Source organism: Cyprinus carpio, chromosome B14 (genome assembly GCF_018340385.1).
Source record: "Cyprinus carpio isolate SPL01 chromosome B14, ASM1834038v1, whole genome shotgun sequence".
Classification (NCBI taxonomy): domain Eukaryota; kingdom Metazoa; phylum Chordata; class Actinopteri; order Cypriniformes; family Cyprinidae; genus Cyprinus; species Cyprinus carpio.
This window is the reverse complement of record NC_056610.1, coordinates 22312977-22328382: the sequence shown is the minus strand read 5'-3', so window position 1 is coordinate 22328382 and position 15406 is coordinate 22312977. Positions and strand designations below refer to the sequence as shown.

Below are 15406 nucleotides of genomic sequence, written 5' to 3'. Positions count from 1 at the left end.
TTTACGTAATCCACAATCAAAAACACCTGAACAATTTCCCTTTCATAAAATCCACTGCTAGTACCTCAATATTAATGTTAAAAAATATAAAGGGCAAGCTGGGTTGTTTTATAGAAGCTGCAGACAAGAATCATAACTTTAAAATATGAGGCATGAGTTTGAACTGGCATCAGTTTGAACGTAATGCTCAATTAGACCGAGTTTTGAGTTTGCTTCTGTACAGCTGATGCGCACAAAAGCCGGCTGTCATCGGCATATCTGCGTGTTGTGCTGAGAAACACACGTCCATCACTGGAGACAGGACTCGCTTGTGCAGACATGCATGAAATCTCTCTCACTGAAACTCATATATCACTGCAGCTCAGGCGCAGCTAACGCGTAAAACTCCTGTTGGTTTTAGTAGCGCCACCCGTGTCTTATATAGCTAACGTCTGCTTCGCACGCACACTGTGTGCTAAAGTTTGCAAAGGGCAAAGCTTTTCCAAACCCAAACCTAATGAGCTGCCTTTCTGTCTTACATTTGAAGCGCTCCTCACCTGAAGTGCGTGGGAAATTCAACTCACAACTAACAACATTACAATTATGTGACCCATTGTTTGGAACAGCCTTTTCCTACCAATGATGATGTCTAGGTAGGAAGAGCACGAGGTTTTAGTGTACAAGTCACACTTCTGTTAAAATCAATGCATCGTAAGCTTGTAGTATAAACATCTTTGCCGTTTATAAGAACAAGCTAGTTTTGTCATCTAGATGGGGTGTCAGGGTGAGGATAGGACTAATCTTTCAGAAGAAGACAGCTTTAAACTGAAATGTGCTGACTGCTTTATCGTGTTGTGCCCTCAGACGTCTGAAGGATTGAAATCTCAAGAGAACCGCAGCAGACTGCGCTGAGGCTCGTGTGTAATATGTAGGTTTTTATGCCTCCCCAGACCTAATTTCGGATCCAGCTCAATGCCCTCATCTCTCACAAACCACTAATGTGCTGAGTGCATAATGTGTTTATGGATCAATGACAAATAAGGATGTCCGGGACACTGGCAAGGTGAAATCCTGTAGAAATCTGCTTAAAAGCATGCATGTGCCAAGTTATTAGGAATTACATATAGGTTTTCATGTTGGTTTCATATATATTAATTTACCAACTAGTAAAAATTGATAAAATATTATTTCCATGTACCTTAAGTATATATATATATATATATATATATATATATATATATATATATATATATATATATATATATATATATATATATAATAAAATATCATGACAAGATATTCATGCCTATTATTTATTATAAGTTTTGTTTTCAGGAATTTCAGCCTTTTGTGGAATTTTGATATTTTTATTTTTATTATTATTTATTTTTACAAAACCATACAAGTTACACCACATACACTATGCTCCCAAAAACACCAAAATTACCTCTAATTCAGAAACTGAATGTTCATCATAAAAGACGATTGTATTCAACTGCCTGTGTGAATTGAATTTTTTATGAATTTTTGAACAATCTAGACAAATACAAAATGAGCGTCACATCACTGACTCATATATAATAGCTCTGCATGTTTATTTTATGAGTAGATTTTGACGCAGACTGTCAGAAATGATTGGCCTTCCTCATTATGGCAACCATAATTTCACAAATAAATCTTAATAGAGGTGATTTACGGCAGGCTGTTTGAGCCAGAGACCTCAGCCAACACAAACAGTCTCTCTCAGAGCAGCAGACATTACATGTACTTCTCTGCCTGGCCTTCATAAGATCATCCTCACAAAACCGCAGTATGTTTTGAATAAGACGTATGTGCCATTGTCCTGAGAGAGTCATACTCAAAGAACAATTAACAATCCACTCGATCAAGTGCAGTGCTGATGTTAGATCAGGACTCTGGAGAGTTTCAAAGTATTCATGACTGCGCATTTCTCCTTTAGCAAGTGCTAACTCAGTGAATATTTCTGCTTTCCATGTGCTTCATCAGTTAAATGGCAGAATCAAATTTAAGGTGAATAACACAACAGGGAAAAAAGTTTTGTTGAAAACTTTCAAATCTGAGATGCTTTGACTACAGTGAATATGAAGTGAATAGCTGTGTTTGAGGTCCTTTAAATAAAATAAAAAATAATAGAAAATAATGATTTTATATATCATATACCATATATATAGACACTATCACATTCAGACAATGCAGAATATCTAGACTTTGTATTTGAGAATGTTGAACGAGGATTTACAAATTAAACCCCAGCTATTAATTTATGATTGCTCAGGACAGGCAATAAACTGATAAGAAACAGCGGCGTCATGCACGTGATCAATAATGTCTGACCTACATCCCTACTGATAATTCATTAAAGTAATGCAGCTGATGCCCATTATTAACTACACCACAAAATAAATTATGTATGCATACATACAATAGATGATATTGAAGGATATTCAGTGCCCTCAGATTGTAATCCATAATAATATGAGATGCCTGTTGTGGATCTTTGCATAATTTGGGAGTTTAAGACAGTGTGAAACAAAATATTGTGACAATTTTCAACAACCCACCCTGAGGGGACAGGATCTAGGGAGCTGGAGTGCACTGGTGTTTTATTGTTAATGCACCAATATTTGAGATGATGACAAATAAGGATGTTTGAGATGATGAAAATAAAAAATCTAGTTTAAATTACATTTGTCAAGCTAGAAATATACTCTTCGTATTCATGTTATTTTTATTCTTTATAAACAAATGTTTAACATTTTCTTTTTGACTTTAAGTCCGAAATTTGAATTTTGAGTGTCAAGTGTAAATGTTATTTTTTTTTTGTTTCTCTTTATTTTAAATGTACTGATATTGTGGACATATAATACTTTTTTAATTCCTAAAAATCAAAGTTTTCTTGAGGTTATATAATTTTATAATTTGAACAATAAAAAAGTCAAATAATTGTATATTTAAAAATCAGATTCCATCATGGTTATAACACAAAGAGTTTAATGTGATTGTGAGTTTAAGTTTTTCATACAAATTTAATAATAATTATTATTGTTGTTGTTGTTTAATATTTTTTATAATAAGAAATTATAAAAGTACTTCAACCACTAATTTCAGCCTTTTTAATTTCACATTTACATAGTTGTGATCTCTGGGCCGGTTACCACAGCTAATGTTTTGTTTTTGTTAAAAATATCAATGCTAAATTAAAACGTTGCTGATTTATCCAAATGTGAGAACTGAAAAAAATAAAGCAACCTCATGTATTTTTTTATAGTCAAGTATTTCGTTTATTTTAAGTGATTACGTCATTGAATCATTTACCTTACAATGCTGACCTTTAACTGCAATCATTTTAAAATCCATGTTTGATGTGCTTATTATAACCACTAAGACACTGAGACAGAACCCAGAGGGGCCTTCGATACCCAGATGAGTTGAACATCTCCATGTTGAGCTGCGGGTGAATTAGTGAATAATTAAGACGGAAGACAGCAGGCCTGTGTTTAGATGTGTGTGTCGTCTGTGTTAATCTGCCTGGATCCCTAAACTCAATGGATGGTCCCACAGCTCCTGCCTCCAGCGTCTCCGGCTCTCCAAAGCAGCTGCCCCTGAGATCCCAACATACTTCACTCCAATGTTTATCAGCCAGATTAACATGTTGACAGCCCCGCCATTTGGAAACAGTTCCACGATTTATGTCCCGGGCAGGTTTCCAAAGGGCTGTGAAAAACAAAGAGCGGTAGGACAAACTGGAGAGCCTTTATGGTCATTTGCACAGCCCGATCTGGACCCGTTTTCAGTGGGACATGTTTAGACATGTAACAACTTCTGTGGTGGAGAGGCCTTTGAAGATGTTCAAGCATCTGCGGGTTCCTTGTTCAAGCCAGTGTCTCTGATCCTGTGTATTTGTATATTGGAAGGCTATGATATCTTGTTGTTTTAGCATGATAGTGAACAGTTTATGCAGAGAAGCGTTCCTGCTATCTGTATTAGTTCACTATGAAAAAATGTGCTGTGTCAATGCAGTTGATTTGACATAAGATGAATTACTTGCTTGTTTAGTTAAAGATGCATTAATGATTTCAGTTTATAATGATAAAAGGGGAACAATAGAAGCTGTTACGTTCACACGTCTCGTAGCGGACCAGCAGTCTCCACCAGTTTAAGCAAACATCCTGTTTGCATTGTTTGCAGCTGATGAAGCAATTGAAATAGCTGCTTTTACAAGAAGATAGATTTGATGAACAAGTATTCCAAAGATATGTCCAGAACCGTCTTTTTGATTCATGTTTAGTCTAATGAAAGCATGAATAAATATGTGCATCATTTCAATAATATTTCTCACTAGTACTATACTACCATTTAAAAGTTTGGGATCAGTACGATTCAGTAAAAACAGTAATTTTGTGAAATACTATTACAAAGAAATAACAGTTTTCTATTTTAATATACTTTGAAATTAGTGCTGTCAAATGATTAATCGCATGCAAAATAAAAGTTTTTGTTCACATAATATATATGTGTGTGTACTGTGTATATTTATTATGTATATATAAATACAAACACATGCATGTATATATTTAAGAAAAATGTTTATAATGTTTATATTATATTTATATATAATATAAATTATATGAATATAAATATATATATATATATATATATATATATATATATATATATATATATATATATAAATATATGTAAATATTTTCAAAATATATACTGCATGTGTGTGCTTTTATATATACATAACAAATACATTTATCTTTGATAAATAAAAAGTCAAAAAGAAAATTATTTATTTAAAATAGGAATGTTTTGTAGCAGTATACAATACTGTTCAAAAGATTGGGGTCAGTATGTTTTGTATTCTTTCTTCCTTTTTTTGAAAGAAATTACTACTTTTATTCAGCAAGGATGTGTTAAAAAGTGATAGCAAAGACATGTATTGTTAGAAAATATTTTTAATAAATGCTGTTCTTTAACTTATTTATCATAGAATCCTGAAAAAGGTATTTAAAATTGTAATAATATTTCATATAATATTTTCATTATTTTAAATTATAATACTATTTCACAATATTACTCTTTTACTGTATATTTGATCAAATTAATGCAGCCTTGGTGAGCATAAGAGACGTCTTTCAAAAACCTTACCAATCCCAAACTTTTTAATGCTAGTGCATGTATTTATTTAAGTGTAAAACTTTTGAAAAAAGTACTTGCATTGAGACTTTATAGAGTCTGAGAATGGAAAAAATGACATGGAGGAAAAAACAGCAGTAAATTGCGACATGACGGCTGTGACATGTAAATGACAGTGACACGCCACTCAGTAATTGCTGCTCCTCTAAGACTCACACTGTTGACAGCACAGTGTGTCTCATTCCCATGAATTATCTGGTCTGAGTGCTCATGGAGACACCTGCAGCAGAAAGGACACTGGACACTGTCAAAACACATGATTATGACCATGTTAAACTAAGGTGTCACAGATTAGGGAAATAGCAAGTGACTTTTCTGGACATACAAATTGTGTGGGGGCGAATCTCACAAAGAAATGTTCAGGTCTTTCTTCACCTCAAAATCAAAAAAGAAGAAAAAAACTATCAAATATATTATTCAAAATGAAAATTAAGGCTGGTTTGGGACTATTAAGATTCTTTGCATTGTGACTTTATTTACATGACATTTCTCTTCCAGATAATTCTCATCAGGAGAATGTGAAAGATTTGAAAGTAGAAAATGATCATAATAAAATCAGCTTTTAAATCCAGTACAGCAAATAATACTGTGATGTACACTTTTATTCAAAAGTTTGGGGTTTAGTAAATTTAATTCATATTTAAAAAATATTTATTTATTTATTTTAAAGAAATTAATACTTTTATTCAGCAAGGATGCATGAAAAATACTGTTCCTTTGAACTTTCTATTCTTCAAAAAATCCTGGAAAAAAATGTATCAGTATCCACAAACATTTTATCACAACAGTTTTCAACGGATAATAATCAGAAATGCTTCTTAATCAGCAAATCTGCATATTAGAATGATTTCTGAAGGATCATGTGACACTGAAGACTAAAGCGTAATGATGCTGAAAATTCAGTTTTGTTCACAAGAATAAATTACAATTTAAAATATTTTCAAATAAAAACCAGTCATTTTAAATTTAAAAAATATTTCAAAATATTACAGTTTTATTTTATTTATGATCTAATAAATGCAGCCTAGGTGAGGATAAGAGACTTTTCATCAACATAAAAAAAATCGTATTGCCCCCAAATTTTGGTAGTGTATAATCAAAATCATATTCACATTCATGTGCCAAAACATAATTGCAATCATACTTTACAATTTAAACATGTATTACATATTTGGCAAATTAAAGAGAAGGAGATTTTGACGCATTAGAGTACGCCAATTACATATGTAAATGTGCTTAATTGTCATGAAAATAATGTCAAGATACAACAAAAACCTCAAAATAGCTTAATTTTCTTTTCTTTAAGTTAAATAAAATACTAAACATGCTTCTTGACAGTCTTCAGATTCAACCATGTGTAATGTTACCCCTGCTGACCAAATTCCATTAAGTCTGGGAACTAATTTCCATTACCTCTGGGAACAACTTCCATTTCACTCGTCCTCTTTTAAAATGAAAGAAACTAAATGCTAGATTAACAAACGCATTATGGCTGCCTCGCCATGCAAAGTGTACAGTGAGATGGCCAAATACAAAGACATTGTCTAAATGGAGGTAATCCATTGGTGTTTCCATGGAAACAGAATCCACAGATCGCTTTTGAGAAACCAATTTAAAAGACTTGTAACATATGATTAGAATGAGAAGAAACAGCACACCAATATTCAGAGTGTGCTCATTATTACCACCGCTAAAGAAACCATCAGAACCGTAAGGAAGAGGCCAAAACCAGATTCAAATTAAACTTTGCAGATCTGGCCATTTTTTTGGCATCCTTATTTTCTTAAAAATCTGACAAATGCTCCCATCTGAGTTTCTGAAATGACCTCCCTGTTTCTTATTTTGCATATACTGGCAATGTTTTATAGTTTCCAGCAAATTAAATCTAAGAGGAACTCTAGTAATGTGCAACAAAGTTAAGCTGTTGACATATTTGGACTCTGTGAGACTGTGAAGTTTTTCCTCTCTTCCCAGCAGGCCTACCACTAAATGTCACCAACAAACCATGCATAAAAGAGCTCTTACTTAAAAACAAAATGTCAAACTCTAACCATAAATTATTGAAAAAATAAATCATTCATCTATTATTGATAACAGCTTTTGCTTTCGTTTCACTGCTTTGAATTTACTAAGGCTCAAGTTTTGCATTACAAAAAAAAAAAATCACAATTACCGATTCAAATAAACATATCTGATAATAGATCATTGTGAGAGACTAAAACCACATGAATGAATACCAGCATGAAATGAAAAATGGTTAGCTGCTCCCACACTGCCACTATGTATGGCCCTCAACAACACAATGTTACATCATATTAATGTCTTTAATATATGCCCTTCACTCAGCATATAGTATGTTTTTTTCCATGTCAGGTTGCATTAATAACAACAGCCACATCCTTGCAATCTAGATTTCCCTTGAGGGATTTGACCAGCTGGCTTAAATCTTTAATCTTTGCTGTATCAAAAATAACATGCTTGGTTTTGTGGTTAGAGCCTGAGAGAGCTGTCCTCCACTGACCCTCATCCTCTGATCTACACATCTCCTCCATCACAGCTGTCATCAACTTCCAGCCGACACTGTGACCTGCATCACTACAGGAGCGTTTAAAGGGTCTAATCATGACAGATTGAACTTTTATTTTGAAACAAAATAATATTTTGAAACTGAACCCCCAGTCAGGTATGGTAGTTTTATATGGGCAAGTGGGAAACTATAAAAATCACCCAAACTTCTCGATAATTTCAGCTAAAATATGAATCTGTCTATCTATAATATTGCTTTTTCCAGTGAAAAAAATTACCTTGACTGAATCAGGAGAGAAATATGAACAGATCAAACACTGTTTATAAGCAAAAGGAGTCCAAAAGAAAAGTTCTAATCAAATATGTCAGTGGATTTTGACGTGAGAGGAGAACAGAGGATGGACTTTTTTCACTGGAGGAAGCGTTATTATGAATAATGAATGCATATTTTAGCTGGAAGCAATAGTTCAACGTTAAAATGCCTTGGTGATGGATTTGTTTCTTACAAACATGCAGCTTTTCACTTCACAATACATTAACTGATGGACTGGAGTGGTGTGGATTACTTGTGGATTATTGTGATGTTTTTATCAGCTGTTTGGACTCTCATTCTGACGGCACCCATTCACTGCAGAGCATCCATTAATGCAATTCCTCCAAAACTGTTCCCATGAAGAAACAAACTCATCTACATATTGGATGGCCTGAGGGTTTGTTTACTTCTGAGTCAGTAAGAGAGAGGAAAATGGACATAAAATACTATTTTTGGCTCGAAAGACATTACTTATGGACCCTTGTAAAATAATAATATTGCATATTGTGACATGGACGAACAACAATTTTGGGCAATCTTTACACCACAATCTTGAAGGACAGAAACATTCTGTTTCAGTCTGTTTTAGTGAAACAATAAACGTTCTCTGTCAAGATATTTCTGAGAAGAGTTTAAAAATAAAGCAGATGGGGAGCAAAAGAGTTTTAAGAGTTCTAGCAGAGAAAGTTCGATTTTATGTTCCCATGTGACACATAACAGCAGAAACTTCAACATACAGATGTTCATGGTGTGCTCTTTTCTGAGTAAATGCTGTTAGGTCAAGGAGGTGAGCAATCTAGAAAGGTCAGATGAAGGAGTACAAAGGAAGAAAATTACACCTGACAGTGAATGTAAAAGGTGTACGAAGTAAGACATGGACTTATGCTTTGCTGCCTGTTGCTCCAAGAACTTGTACAAATGACAACCAAACATCAAATATAAGTCAATACAACAAGCAAACAACCAAAAGCATTAGTATATGAGAATTAATCAATCTAGAAGTCCTCTACGTTACTGAAAGTGAACATCTTTACGTGTGCTTTCATACTAGGTTTGAGTTTGATTGCTCTCCCTGCTCCCACTGGACTATTTTATTTTATTTTTTCAGGTCCAGTATATTTTATTTTTGAGTAGTAAGATGAATTCTGATTATCTAAACAAACACAGGTACAACAAAAGTGTTAGCTTAAAAGCATCACAAATTAAAGATTGATTACGATACCAGGATTTTTTATTTTTTTTTCACAAAAATATCCATTAAATAGTTGCAATGAAACAGAAGTAGCAGCAGATCTTTTTTCTTCCTTATTGTGATGTACATCCAAGTGTAATGGATTATCGAAAAAGAAAAAAAAGTAGGATGAACATTTGGTTTTATGCATGAGTTTGTTGATTGGAGTTTTGAATTGTGGGCATTACACTAAAATGATTGCAAGCTTGCAGTGGATTGTAGGTGAGATTTAAGTGGACTAAATGATTCAAAAACTTTAATTGATTGAGTTAAGACATTGTGATTAAACATTATAAGATAAAAAATGTTCAAATTAAACATATAGGCCTATATGGATGAATCGTTCACAGTAAGATCTCTGACATGCATTTACAAATGCTTTTTTTTAATCTCGTTTAATCATTTCCCCTTTCTCAAATCAAGCTGATCTCAGATGCCTGTCTGTGTGACGTCACACAGACAGGCCCCTCCCATGATGGTTTGATTGACAGTAGCGTTTCAGCAAAGACTGGACTGGCGTCTTACCTTAGACCCGCCCTGAGTGAGCTGTCATCAGTCCACCATTGTTTCACCGCTGGAGCAGATGTAGACAAGAATGTCTCCTAAGCGATTGAGGTGTTCTGTTGTTGGATGTAATAATGAACATAGCAGTCGTCATTTACTTCTGACATCTGAGCCACTGAAGACGCAGTGGATTACACTTGCTTTTGAAGGGAATGCGCCCTCGATCTACATAAATACGTATATGTTCATGTGAATCATTCATGATCCAGCTTCACCAACAGAAGAAGTGAGTATAAGGTTTTATAATGAATCTCTGCAAATCGCCTTTCCTAATAATGTGCTAATTATCAAGTTTCACAATGAATGCGGCTAAAGTAAACAGTTCCTCAGAGAGCGGCTCGGAAGAGAGGGGCGGGGTCAGCAGAGCTCATTAACATTTAAAGGAAAATGCTACAAAACGGCTTGCTCTGAAAACAGCTGTTTTTTACAGGGTAAAGGGGTGTTGTTTTACACTACTACTGAGAAATTTTAATCAAACTATGTTACAGACTTTTCATTAAGAACCTAAAGAATAATATCAACTTGTGGAAAATGGGCATCCGATGACCCCTTTAAGAAAGCTTTATTTTGCACAATATTATGACTTCAAAACAATTTTTACATGCTTTGAGATGTAAAAACTGATTCTTTTGAACGTTAGAATCACATATACAGCTTCATGTTTTCTAAGGTTTGCCCGGTAGCTCAACTGATACACCGTTGCACTTGTGAGAAGAAGCACTCCGGTACAAATACAGTGAAGCTACAGTTTGACAAAACAGCTCAAACTTTTGCTTTTGTTAGTGCTATCGGGTAACTTTAGTGCTGAGTTTGGTGTAGAGGGTGTGTTATTTTCCTACATGATAGAGCATTAATCTTTTAGCGACACTCCCTGGACAATGGAATTATGAACCGCTGCAATGCGTACCTGAACCAACATAATAAAAACACTGCAATATGTGCCCGTACCAGCGTAATAAAAACATGGCCACGGTCATGTACTGAATGCACGTTTCAATGCCACTTTGAAACTTTGAAACTGTCGCAAAACATGCAATAAGGTACGTAATATCGGTGTTGCAGAAATGCAGCCACAAGCACATATGTGACCCTGGAGCACAAAACCAGTCTTAAGTAGCATGAGTATATTTGTAGCAATAGCAACAATACATTGTATGGGTCAAAATTATATTTTTTTCTTTTATGCCAAAAATCATTATGATATTAAGTAAAGATCATGTTCCATGAAGATATTTTGTAAATTTTCTACCATAAATAAATCAAAACGTAATTTTTTGATTAGTAATATGCATAGCTAAGAACTTCATTTGTACAACTTTAAAGGCGATTTTCTTAATATTTACATTTTTTTGCACCCTCGAGTTCCAGAATTTCAAATAGTTGTACCTCGGCCAAATATTGTCCTATCCTAACAAACCATACATCAATGGAAAGCTTATTTATTCATATGTATAAATCTCAATTTAAGATTTTATGGTAGTTTTTTATTGGTTTTGTGTTGTAGTGTTTTATATGTTCAATGAGCCTGCATGGGTTGATTTTGTTGATGAGATTAACTCTGGTGGACGGCAACGTTACTGTTTCTGACCACAATCTGTTCTTGTTTCAAATGCAATTCCATCAGAACCACATTGGTAAATATAATGCTAATCTCACTTACTTCAGGACGTGTGTCGAGCCGTTGATCTGCGTAGCCGTGCAGGTCACTCCAGGGCCCAGGATGGAAGGTCGGCGGTAGCGCTTGTGTCCGCAGCAAAGGATGATGAGGAAGGCACGACGAAAGGACTTGTTGAGGAAGGCGTAAAGGATGGGGTTGAGCATGGAGTTGATGTAGCCCAGCCAGAGGCAGGCTGCCCACAGCTGCTCAGGAACACTGTAGTCTATGAAGGGGTCCACCACATTCGTGATGAAGAAAGGGGCCCAGCACAGGCAGAAGCAGCCCATGATGATGCACAGAGTCTTGGCTGCCTTGGTCTCGGTGCGCATGCGGTGGTTGCGTTGGTGGTCTGCGCTGTCCGCGTTCCCCGCTCCTCCGGCCCGCTGCAGCATGCTGATCTGTCGAGCGTGTGCCCGCGCTGTGATGTAGATGCGCTGGTACGCCAGAACCATCAGGATCAGCGGTAAGTAGAAGGCCACGACTGAGCAGGTCAGCGCATATGGCTTGTTCACCATAAACACACACACTGTGGAGTTGCCAGAGAACTTCCGCTTCTCTATCTGTCAAGAGGGGGATGTTGACACATTCAGATCACACACACAAGAATGTACACTCTTAAAAAATAAAGATTCCAAAAGAGGGTTTTCTCAGCAATTGAGGAACAAACGGAATGATTTTTCCCCTTGGGTTCTTTAAAAAGTTTTAAAATCTTATGAACTTTTACCCATTATAAAGAACCTTTCGTGCAGTTGAAAGGTTCCATTGATGTTAAAGGTTCTTCTTGCACATAAACTGACAGTCACCATTGATAAGCTACTACTAAATGTTGTAGAAACTTAATTTTCTGTAAAGTTGCTTTGCAATGATTTGTATCATAAAAAGAGCTATATTTATTACTGTGAAGCTGCTTTGAAACAATCTGTATTTTAAGTTACACTTTATTCTGATAGTCCACTTTAGACATTCTAACTATAAGTAAATTTGCTATAAGTAACTACATCAACTAACCCTCATTAGAGTATTATTAGACTTTTAATAGAATAAGTTGATATGCACTTGTAAACTTATAGTCAGTAAAATGTCATCAAAATAAAGTGTTACCAGATAATGTCTACTAATCCTCTAATGACTGCTAGTTGACATGTAGTTGACAAAGTTACTTATAGTTAGTAGAATGTCTAAAGTGAACTGAAAATAAGATGTTTCCAAATTGTATGAAACATTATATAAATAAAGGTGACTTGAACAAATCTAAAGAACTGGTTTCCACCATAAAGAACCGTTTGTAAAATGGAATATTAAAGATTCTATGGCAGATTCCAATAAAGAACTTTCATTTTTAAAAGTGTAGGATGTTCTTTCACTAGTTTTCAGTGCTCAGCAGCTTCTCCCTCTGTGTCCGTTCATTAATATTCAACTCTGTGTGTCTTTGGCTTCGGGGAACAGTCATTTGAGGAGACGCTTTAAGAGCAGAGGTGACTACTTACAATACTTCATCTGGTAAAACACAAGCACCTTCAAGGTGTGGAAGAGACCTCAGCTAGAGGGCACGAGTCTGTAAATATCTAGCTCCCAAAATACACTATTTAAGTCCTCAGCACTTCATATTAATAAAAACGCTTGACATTCAAATCATATATTAAAATAGCAAACAGTTATTTTAAATTGTAATGATATTTCACAACATGACTGTTTTTAATGTATTTTCATCAAATAAATGCAGCTTTAGTGAGCATGAGAGACATTCAAAAATATAAACACAAATTCTACTGACCCCAAACTTGCACATCTTAAATATAAACATCTTTACATAAAGAGCATGCTTCACATATTTTGTGATTTTTGGCTGGATAAGCCATTAAAAAACCACAGAGAACAATGTCAGACTGTTATCCCATTGTATTTAATTAATGTGCAATTAGTGACATACATTAGAAAAACAGTGGTTAACCCCACAATTAACATGAACAATAGCTAAGACTAAATAGTCATTGTAAGTGAAGAGAGCTCGATGAGAGAAATTAACATATCGATTTTTTTATCTGATCCAGAGCAGTAAGAATAATAAATAAAACACATACATACACACAAACACCTTTTTTTATATACAAACAGCCTAGTGCTGATTTGATCCACAGAGGGAAGTGTCATGATGAGAGCTATTAATCACTGTTCATCTGCTTCTCTCTCCTGTCTGCTCCTCCCAACACTCTCAAATCATAACGCTGAGCCCTCCAAGCTCTGAACCCAACACCAACACTATCAATAATAAAAAAAAACTCATGAACTGCAAACATATTTCATATCAGTATGAGACTTTTTTTTAATAAGCTGGACTTTGGCCTATGCTATCATTGATATTCAGTATCAAACTGCTAATTAGTTCCTTTGAGAAGAGCTTTTGGCAGAACGGGAAGCTTGACTCATTCACATCTGTGAAAATGTGAAGTATAGGTAGCCATTAATGTTGTTTGATCTGATTAAATTTGTTTTTTATAATTTTATTATTTAGGAGTAGTTTTGTTAAATGTTTGTAGTAGCGTAGAATTGTCTTTTGGCGTGTAAATAGTACTGGTAGGATTTAATAAAGATGCGCAGTAAAGAATTAGCGCTGAAAAGACGTGGACAGTTATTTTTGCACCTGAGCTTATTGAATATGCATTTGTAGGACTTAACCTTTCAGATGCAGTCTTTTGGCATTCTAGATGTTAAAATGATATACTACCGTTTTGCTCATTTAAAAAATTACTTGGAAATTATAGGCTGCTCTTGAATGGTAACGAAGGACCATAGCTTCCAAAAATATAACATAGGGCTGCCACAATATAATGTTCGCAAACCAAAATAGTAGTAGTTAAATTCTTTTGCATAGCTACGACAGAAAAACACTGGTATTCTAACAACCGGTGTGGAAAGACAACAGTTAATCTTAGATCAAGCAGATACATAATCCAGAAATTGGACAGTTATTCTGCACCATGAGCTGGAATAAACCTAACAAATTGGTGATCTTAAACATTGGTGTTCATTTATTTTAGAGCAGTCAATGCAATTTGGGAAAGAAATCAATTAAAATTGTGTGCGCATGTATGCGCATGAAATATTCTTGTAACATGGTGTAATCATTAATATTTGACAATAACATAGGTAAAGATTTTAACTCATTAGATTAAATTAGTAAAGATTTGTAAAAAATTAGATTAAGGACCTTGCACCAGCGCAAACCGCGTCTTTTGGCGTGCCCAATAGTAACGATGGCTTAGGATTTAATAAAGATTCGCATAAGAATTTGAAAAGACGTGGACAGTTATTTTTGCACCTGAGCTTATTGAATATGCATTTGTAGGACTTAACCTTTCAGATGCAAAATTTATGGGAGGAGAGTGTTAAAATGATATACTAACGTTTGTGCTCATCAAATTGCTGGTATTTGCACCATTATTTAACAGCCCAAAAAAGCATGTTTTACAGCAGGCGGTAATTTATGCTGCTCTTGATGGAAATGATCTTGCTGTGTCTTTGTTCTTTAATATGTGGATTGTTAGCAAATCATCTCGTCTAATTTTCCCCACCCATCTGCGTTTTTACGGTGCTTTTATCACAATTGCTTTATAAAATAAAAAATGAGTATTTGACAATTACAGGCGTAATAATTGTTTTATTTTACACTGCAAATTACAATACTTTTATTCTGTCTTAAATTCTCAATTTTCAAATGTTTAAATCTTCTTGTTTTTATTTTAGTGGAATAGCTACATGTTACCCAAAATACATGTTAAATGAGTTTGTGAGAAGCAGCGTTTACTGTAATCCAAGCCACATTGAGGTGCTATATCACGATTTCAGTTTTATTTAAATTAATTGTGTAGCCACAACTATTTATTTTAACTTTGTGCTCAGTTTAATTGTATGT

At 34.7% G+C, this 15406-nt stretch overlaps 1 protein-coding gene across 3 annotated transcripts in view; it reads right to left on the bottom strand.

The window, feature by feature from the left end:
- The window catches only part of htr4 (5-hydroxytryptamine receptor 4), a 95693-nt gene that overhangs the window by 23500 nt on the left and 56787 nt on the right, over nucleotides 1-15406 (bottom strand). For 2 of the 3 annotated variants that reach the window (XM_042738606.1, XM_042738605.1), the window contains exon 6: nucleotides 11497-12053. In XM_042738606.1, the coding sequence (XP_042594540.1) occupies nucleotides 11497-12053 (557 nt within the window). Of the gene's footprint in view, nucleotides 1-9832; nucleotides 9893-11496; nucleotides 12054-15406 lie in introns of those variants that run through there. The other variant, XM_042738607.1, reaches the window with a different exon arrangement.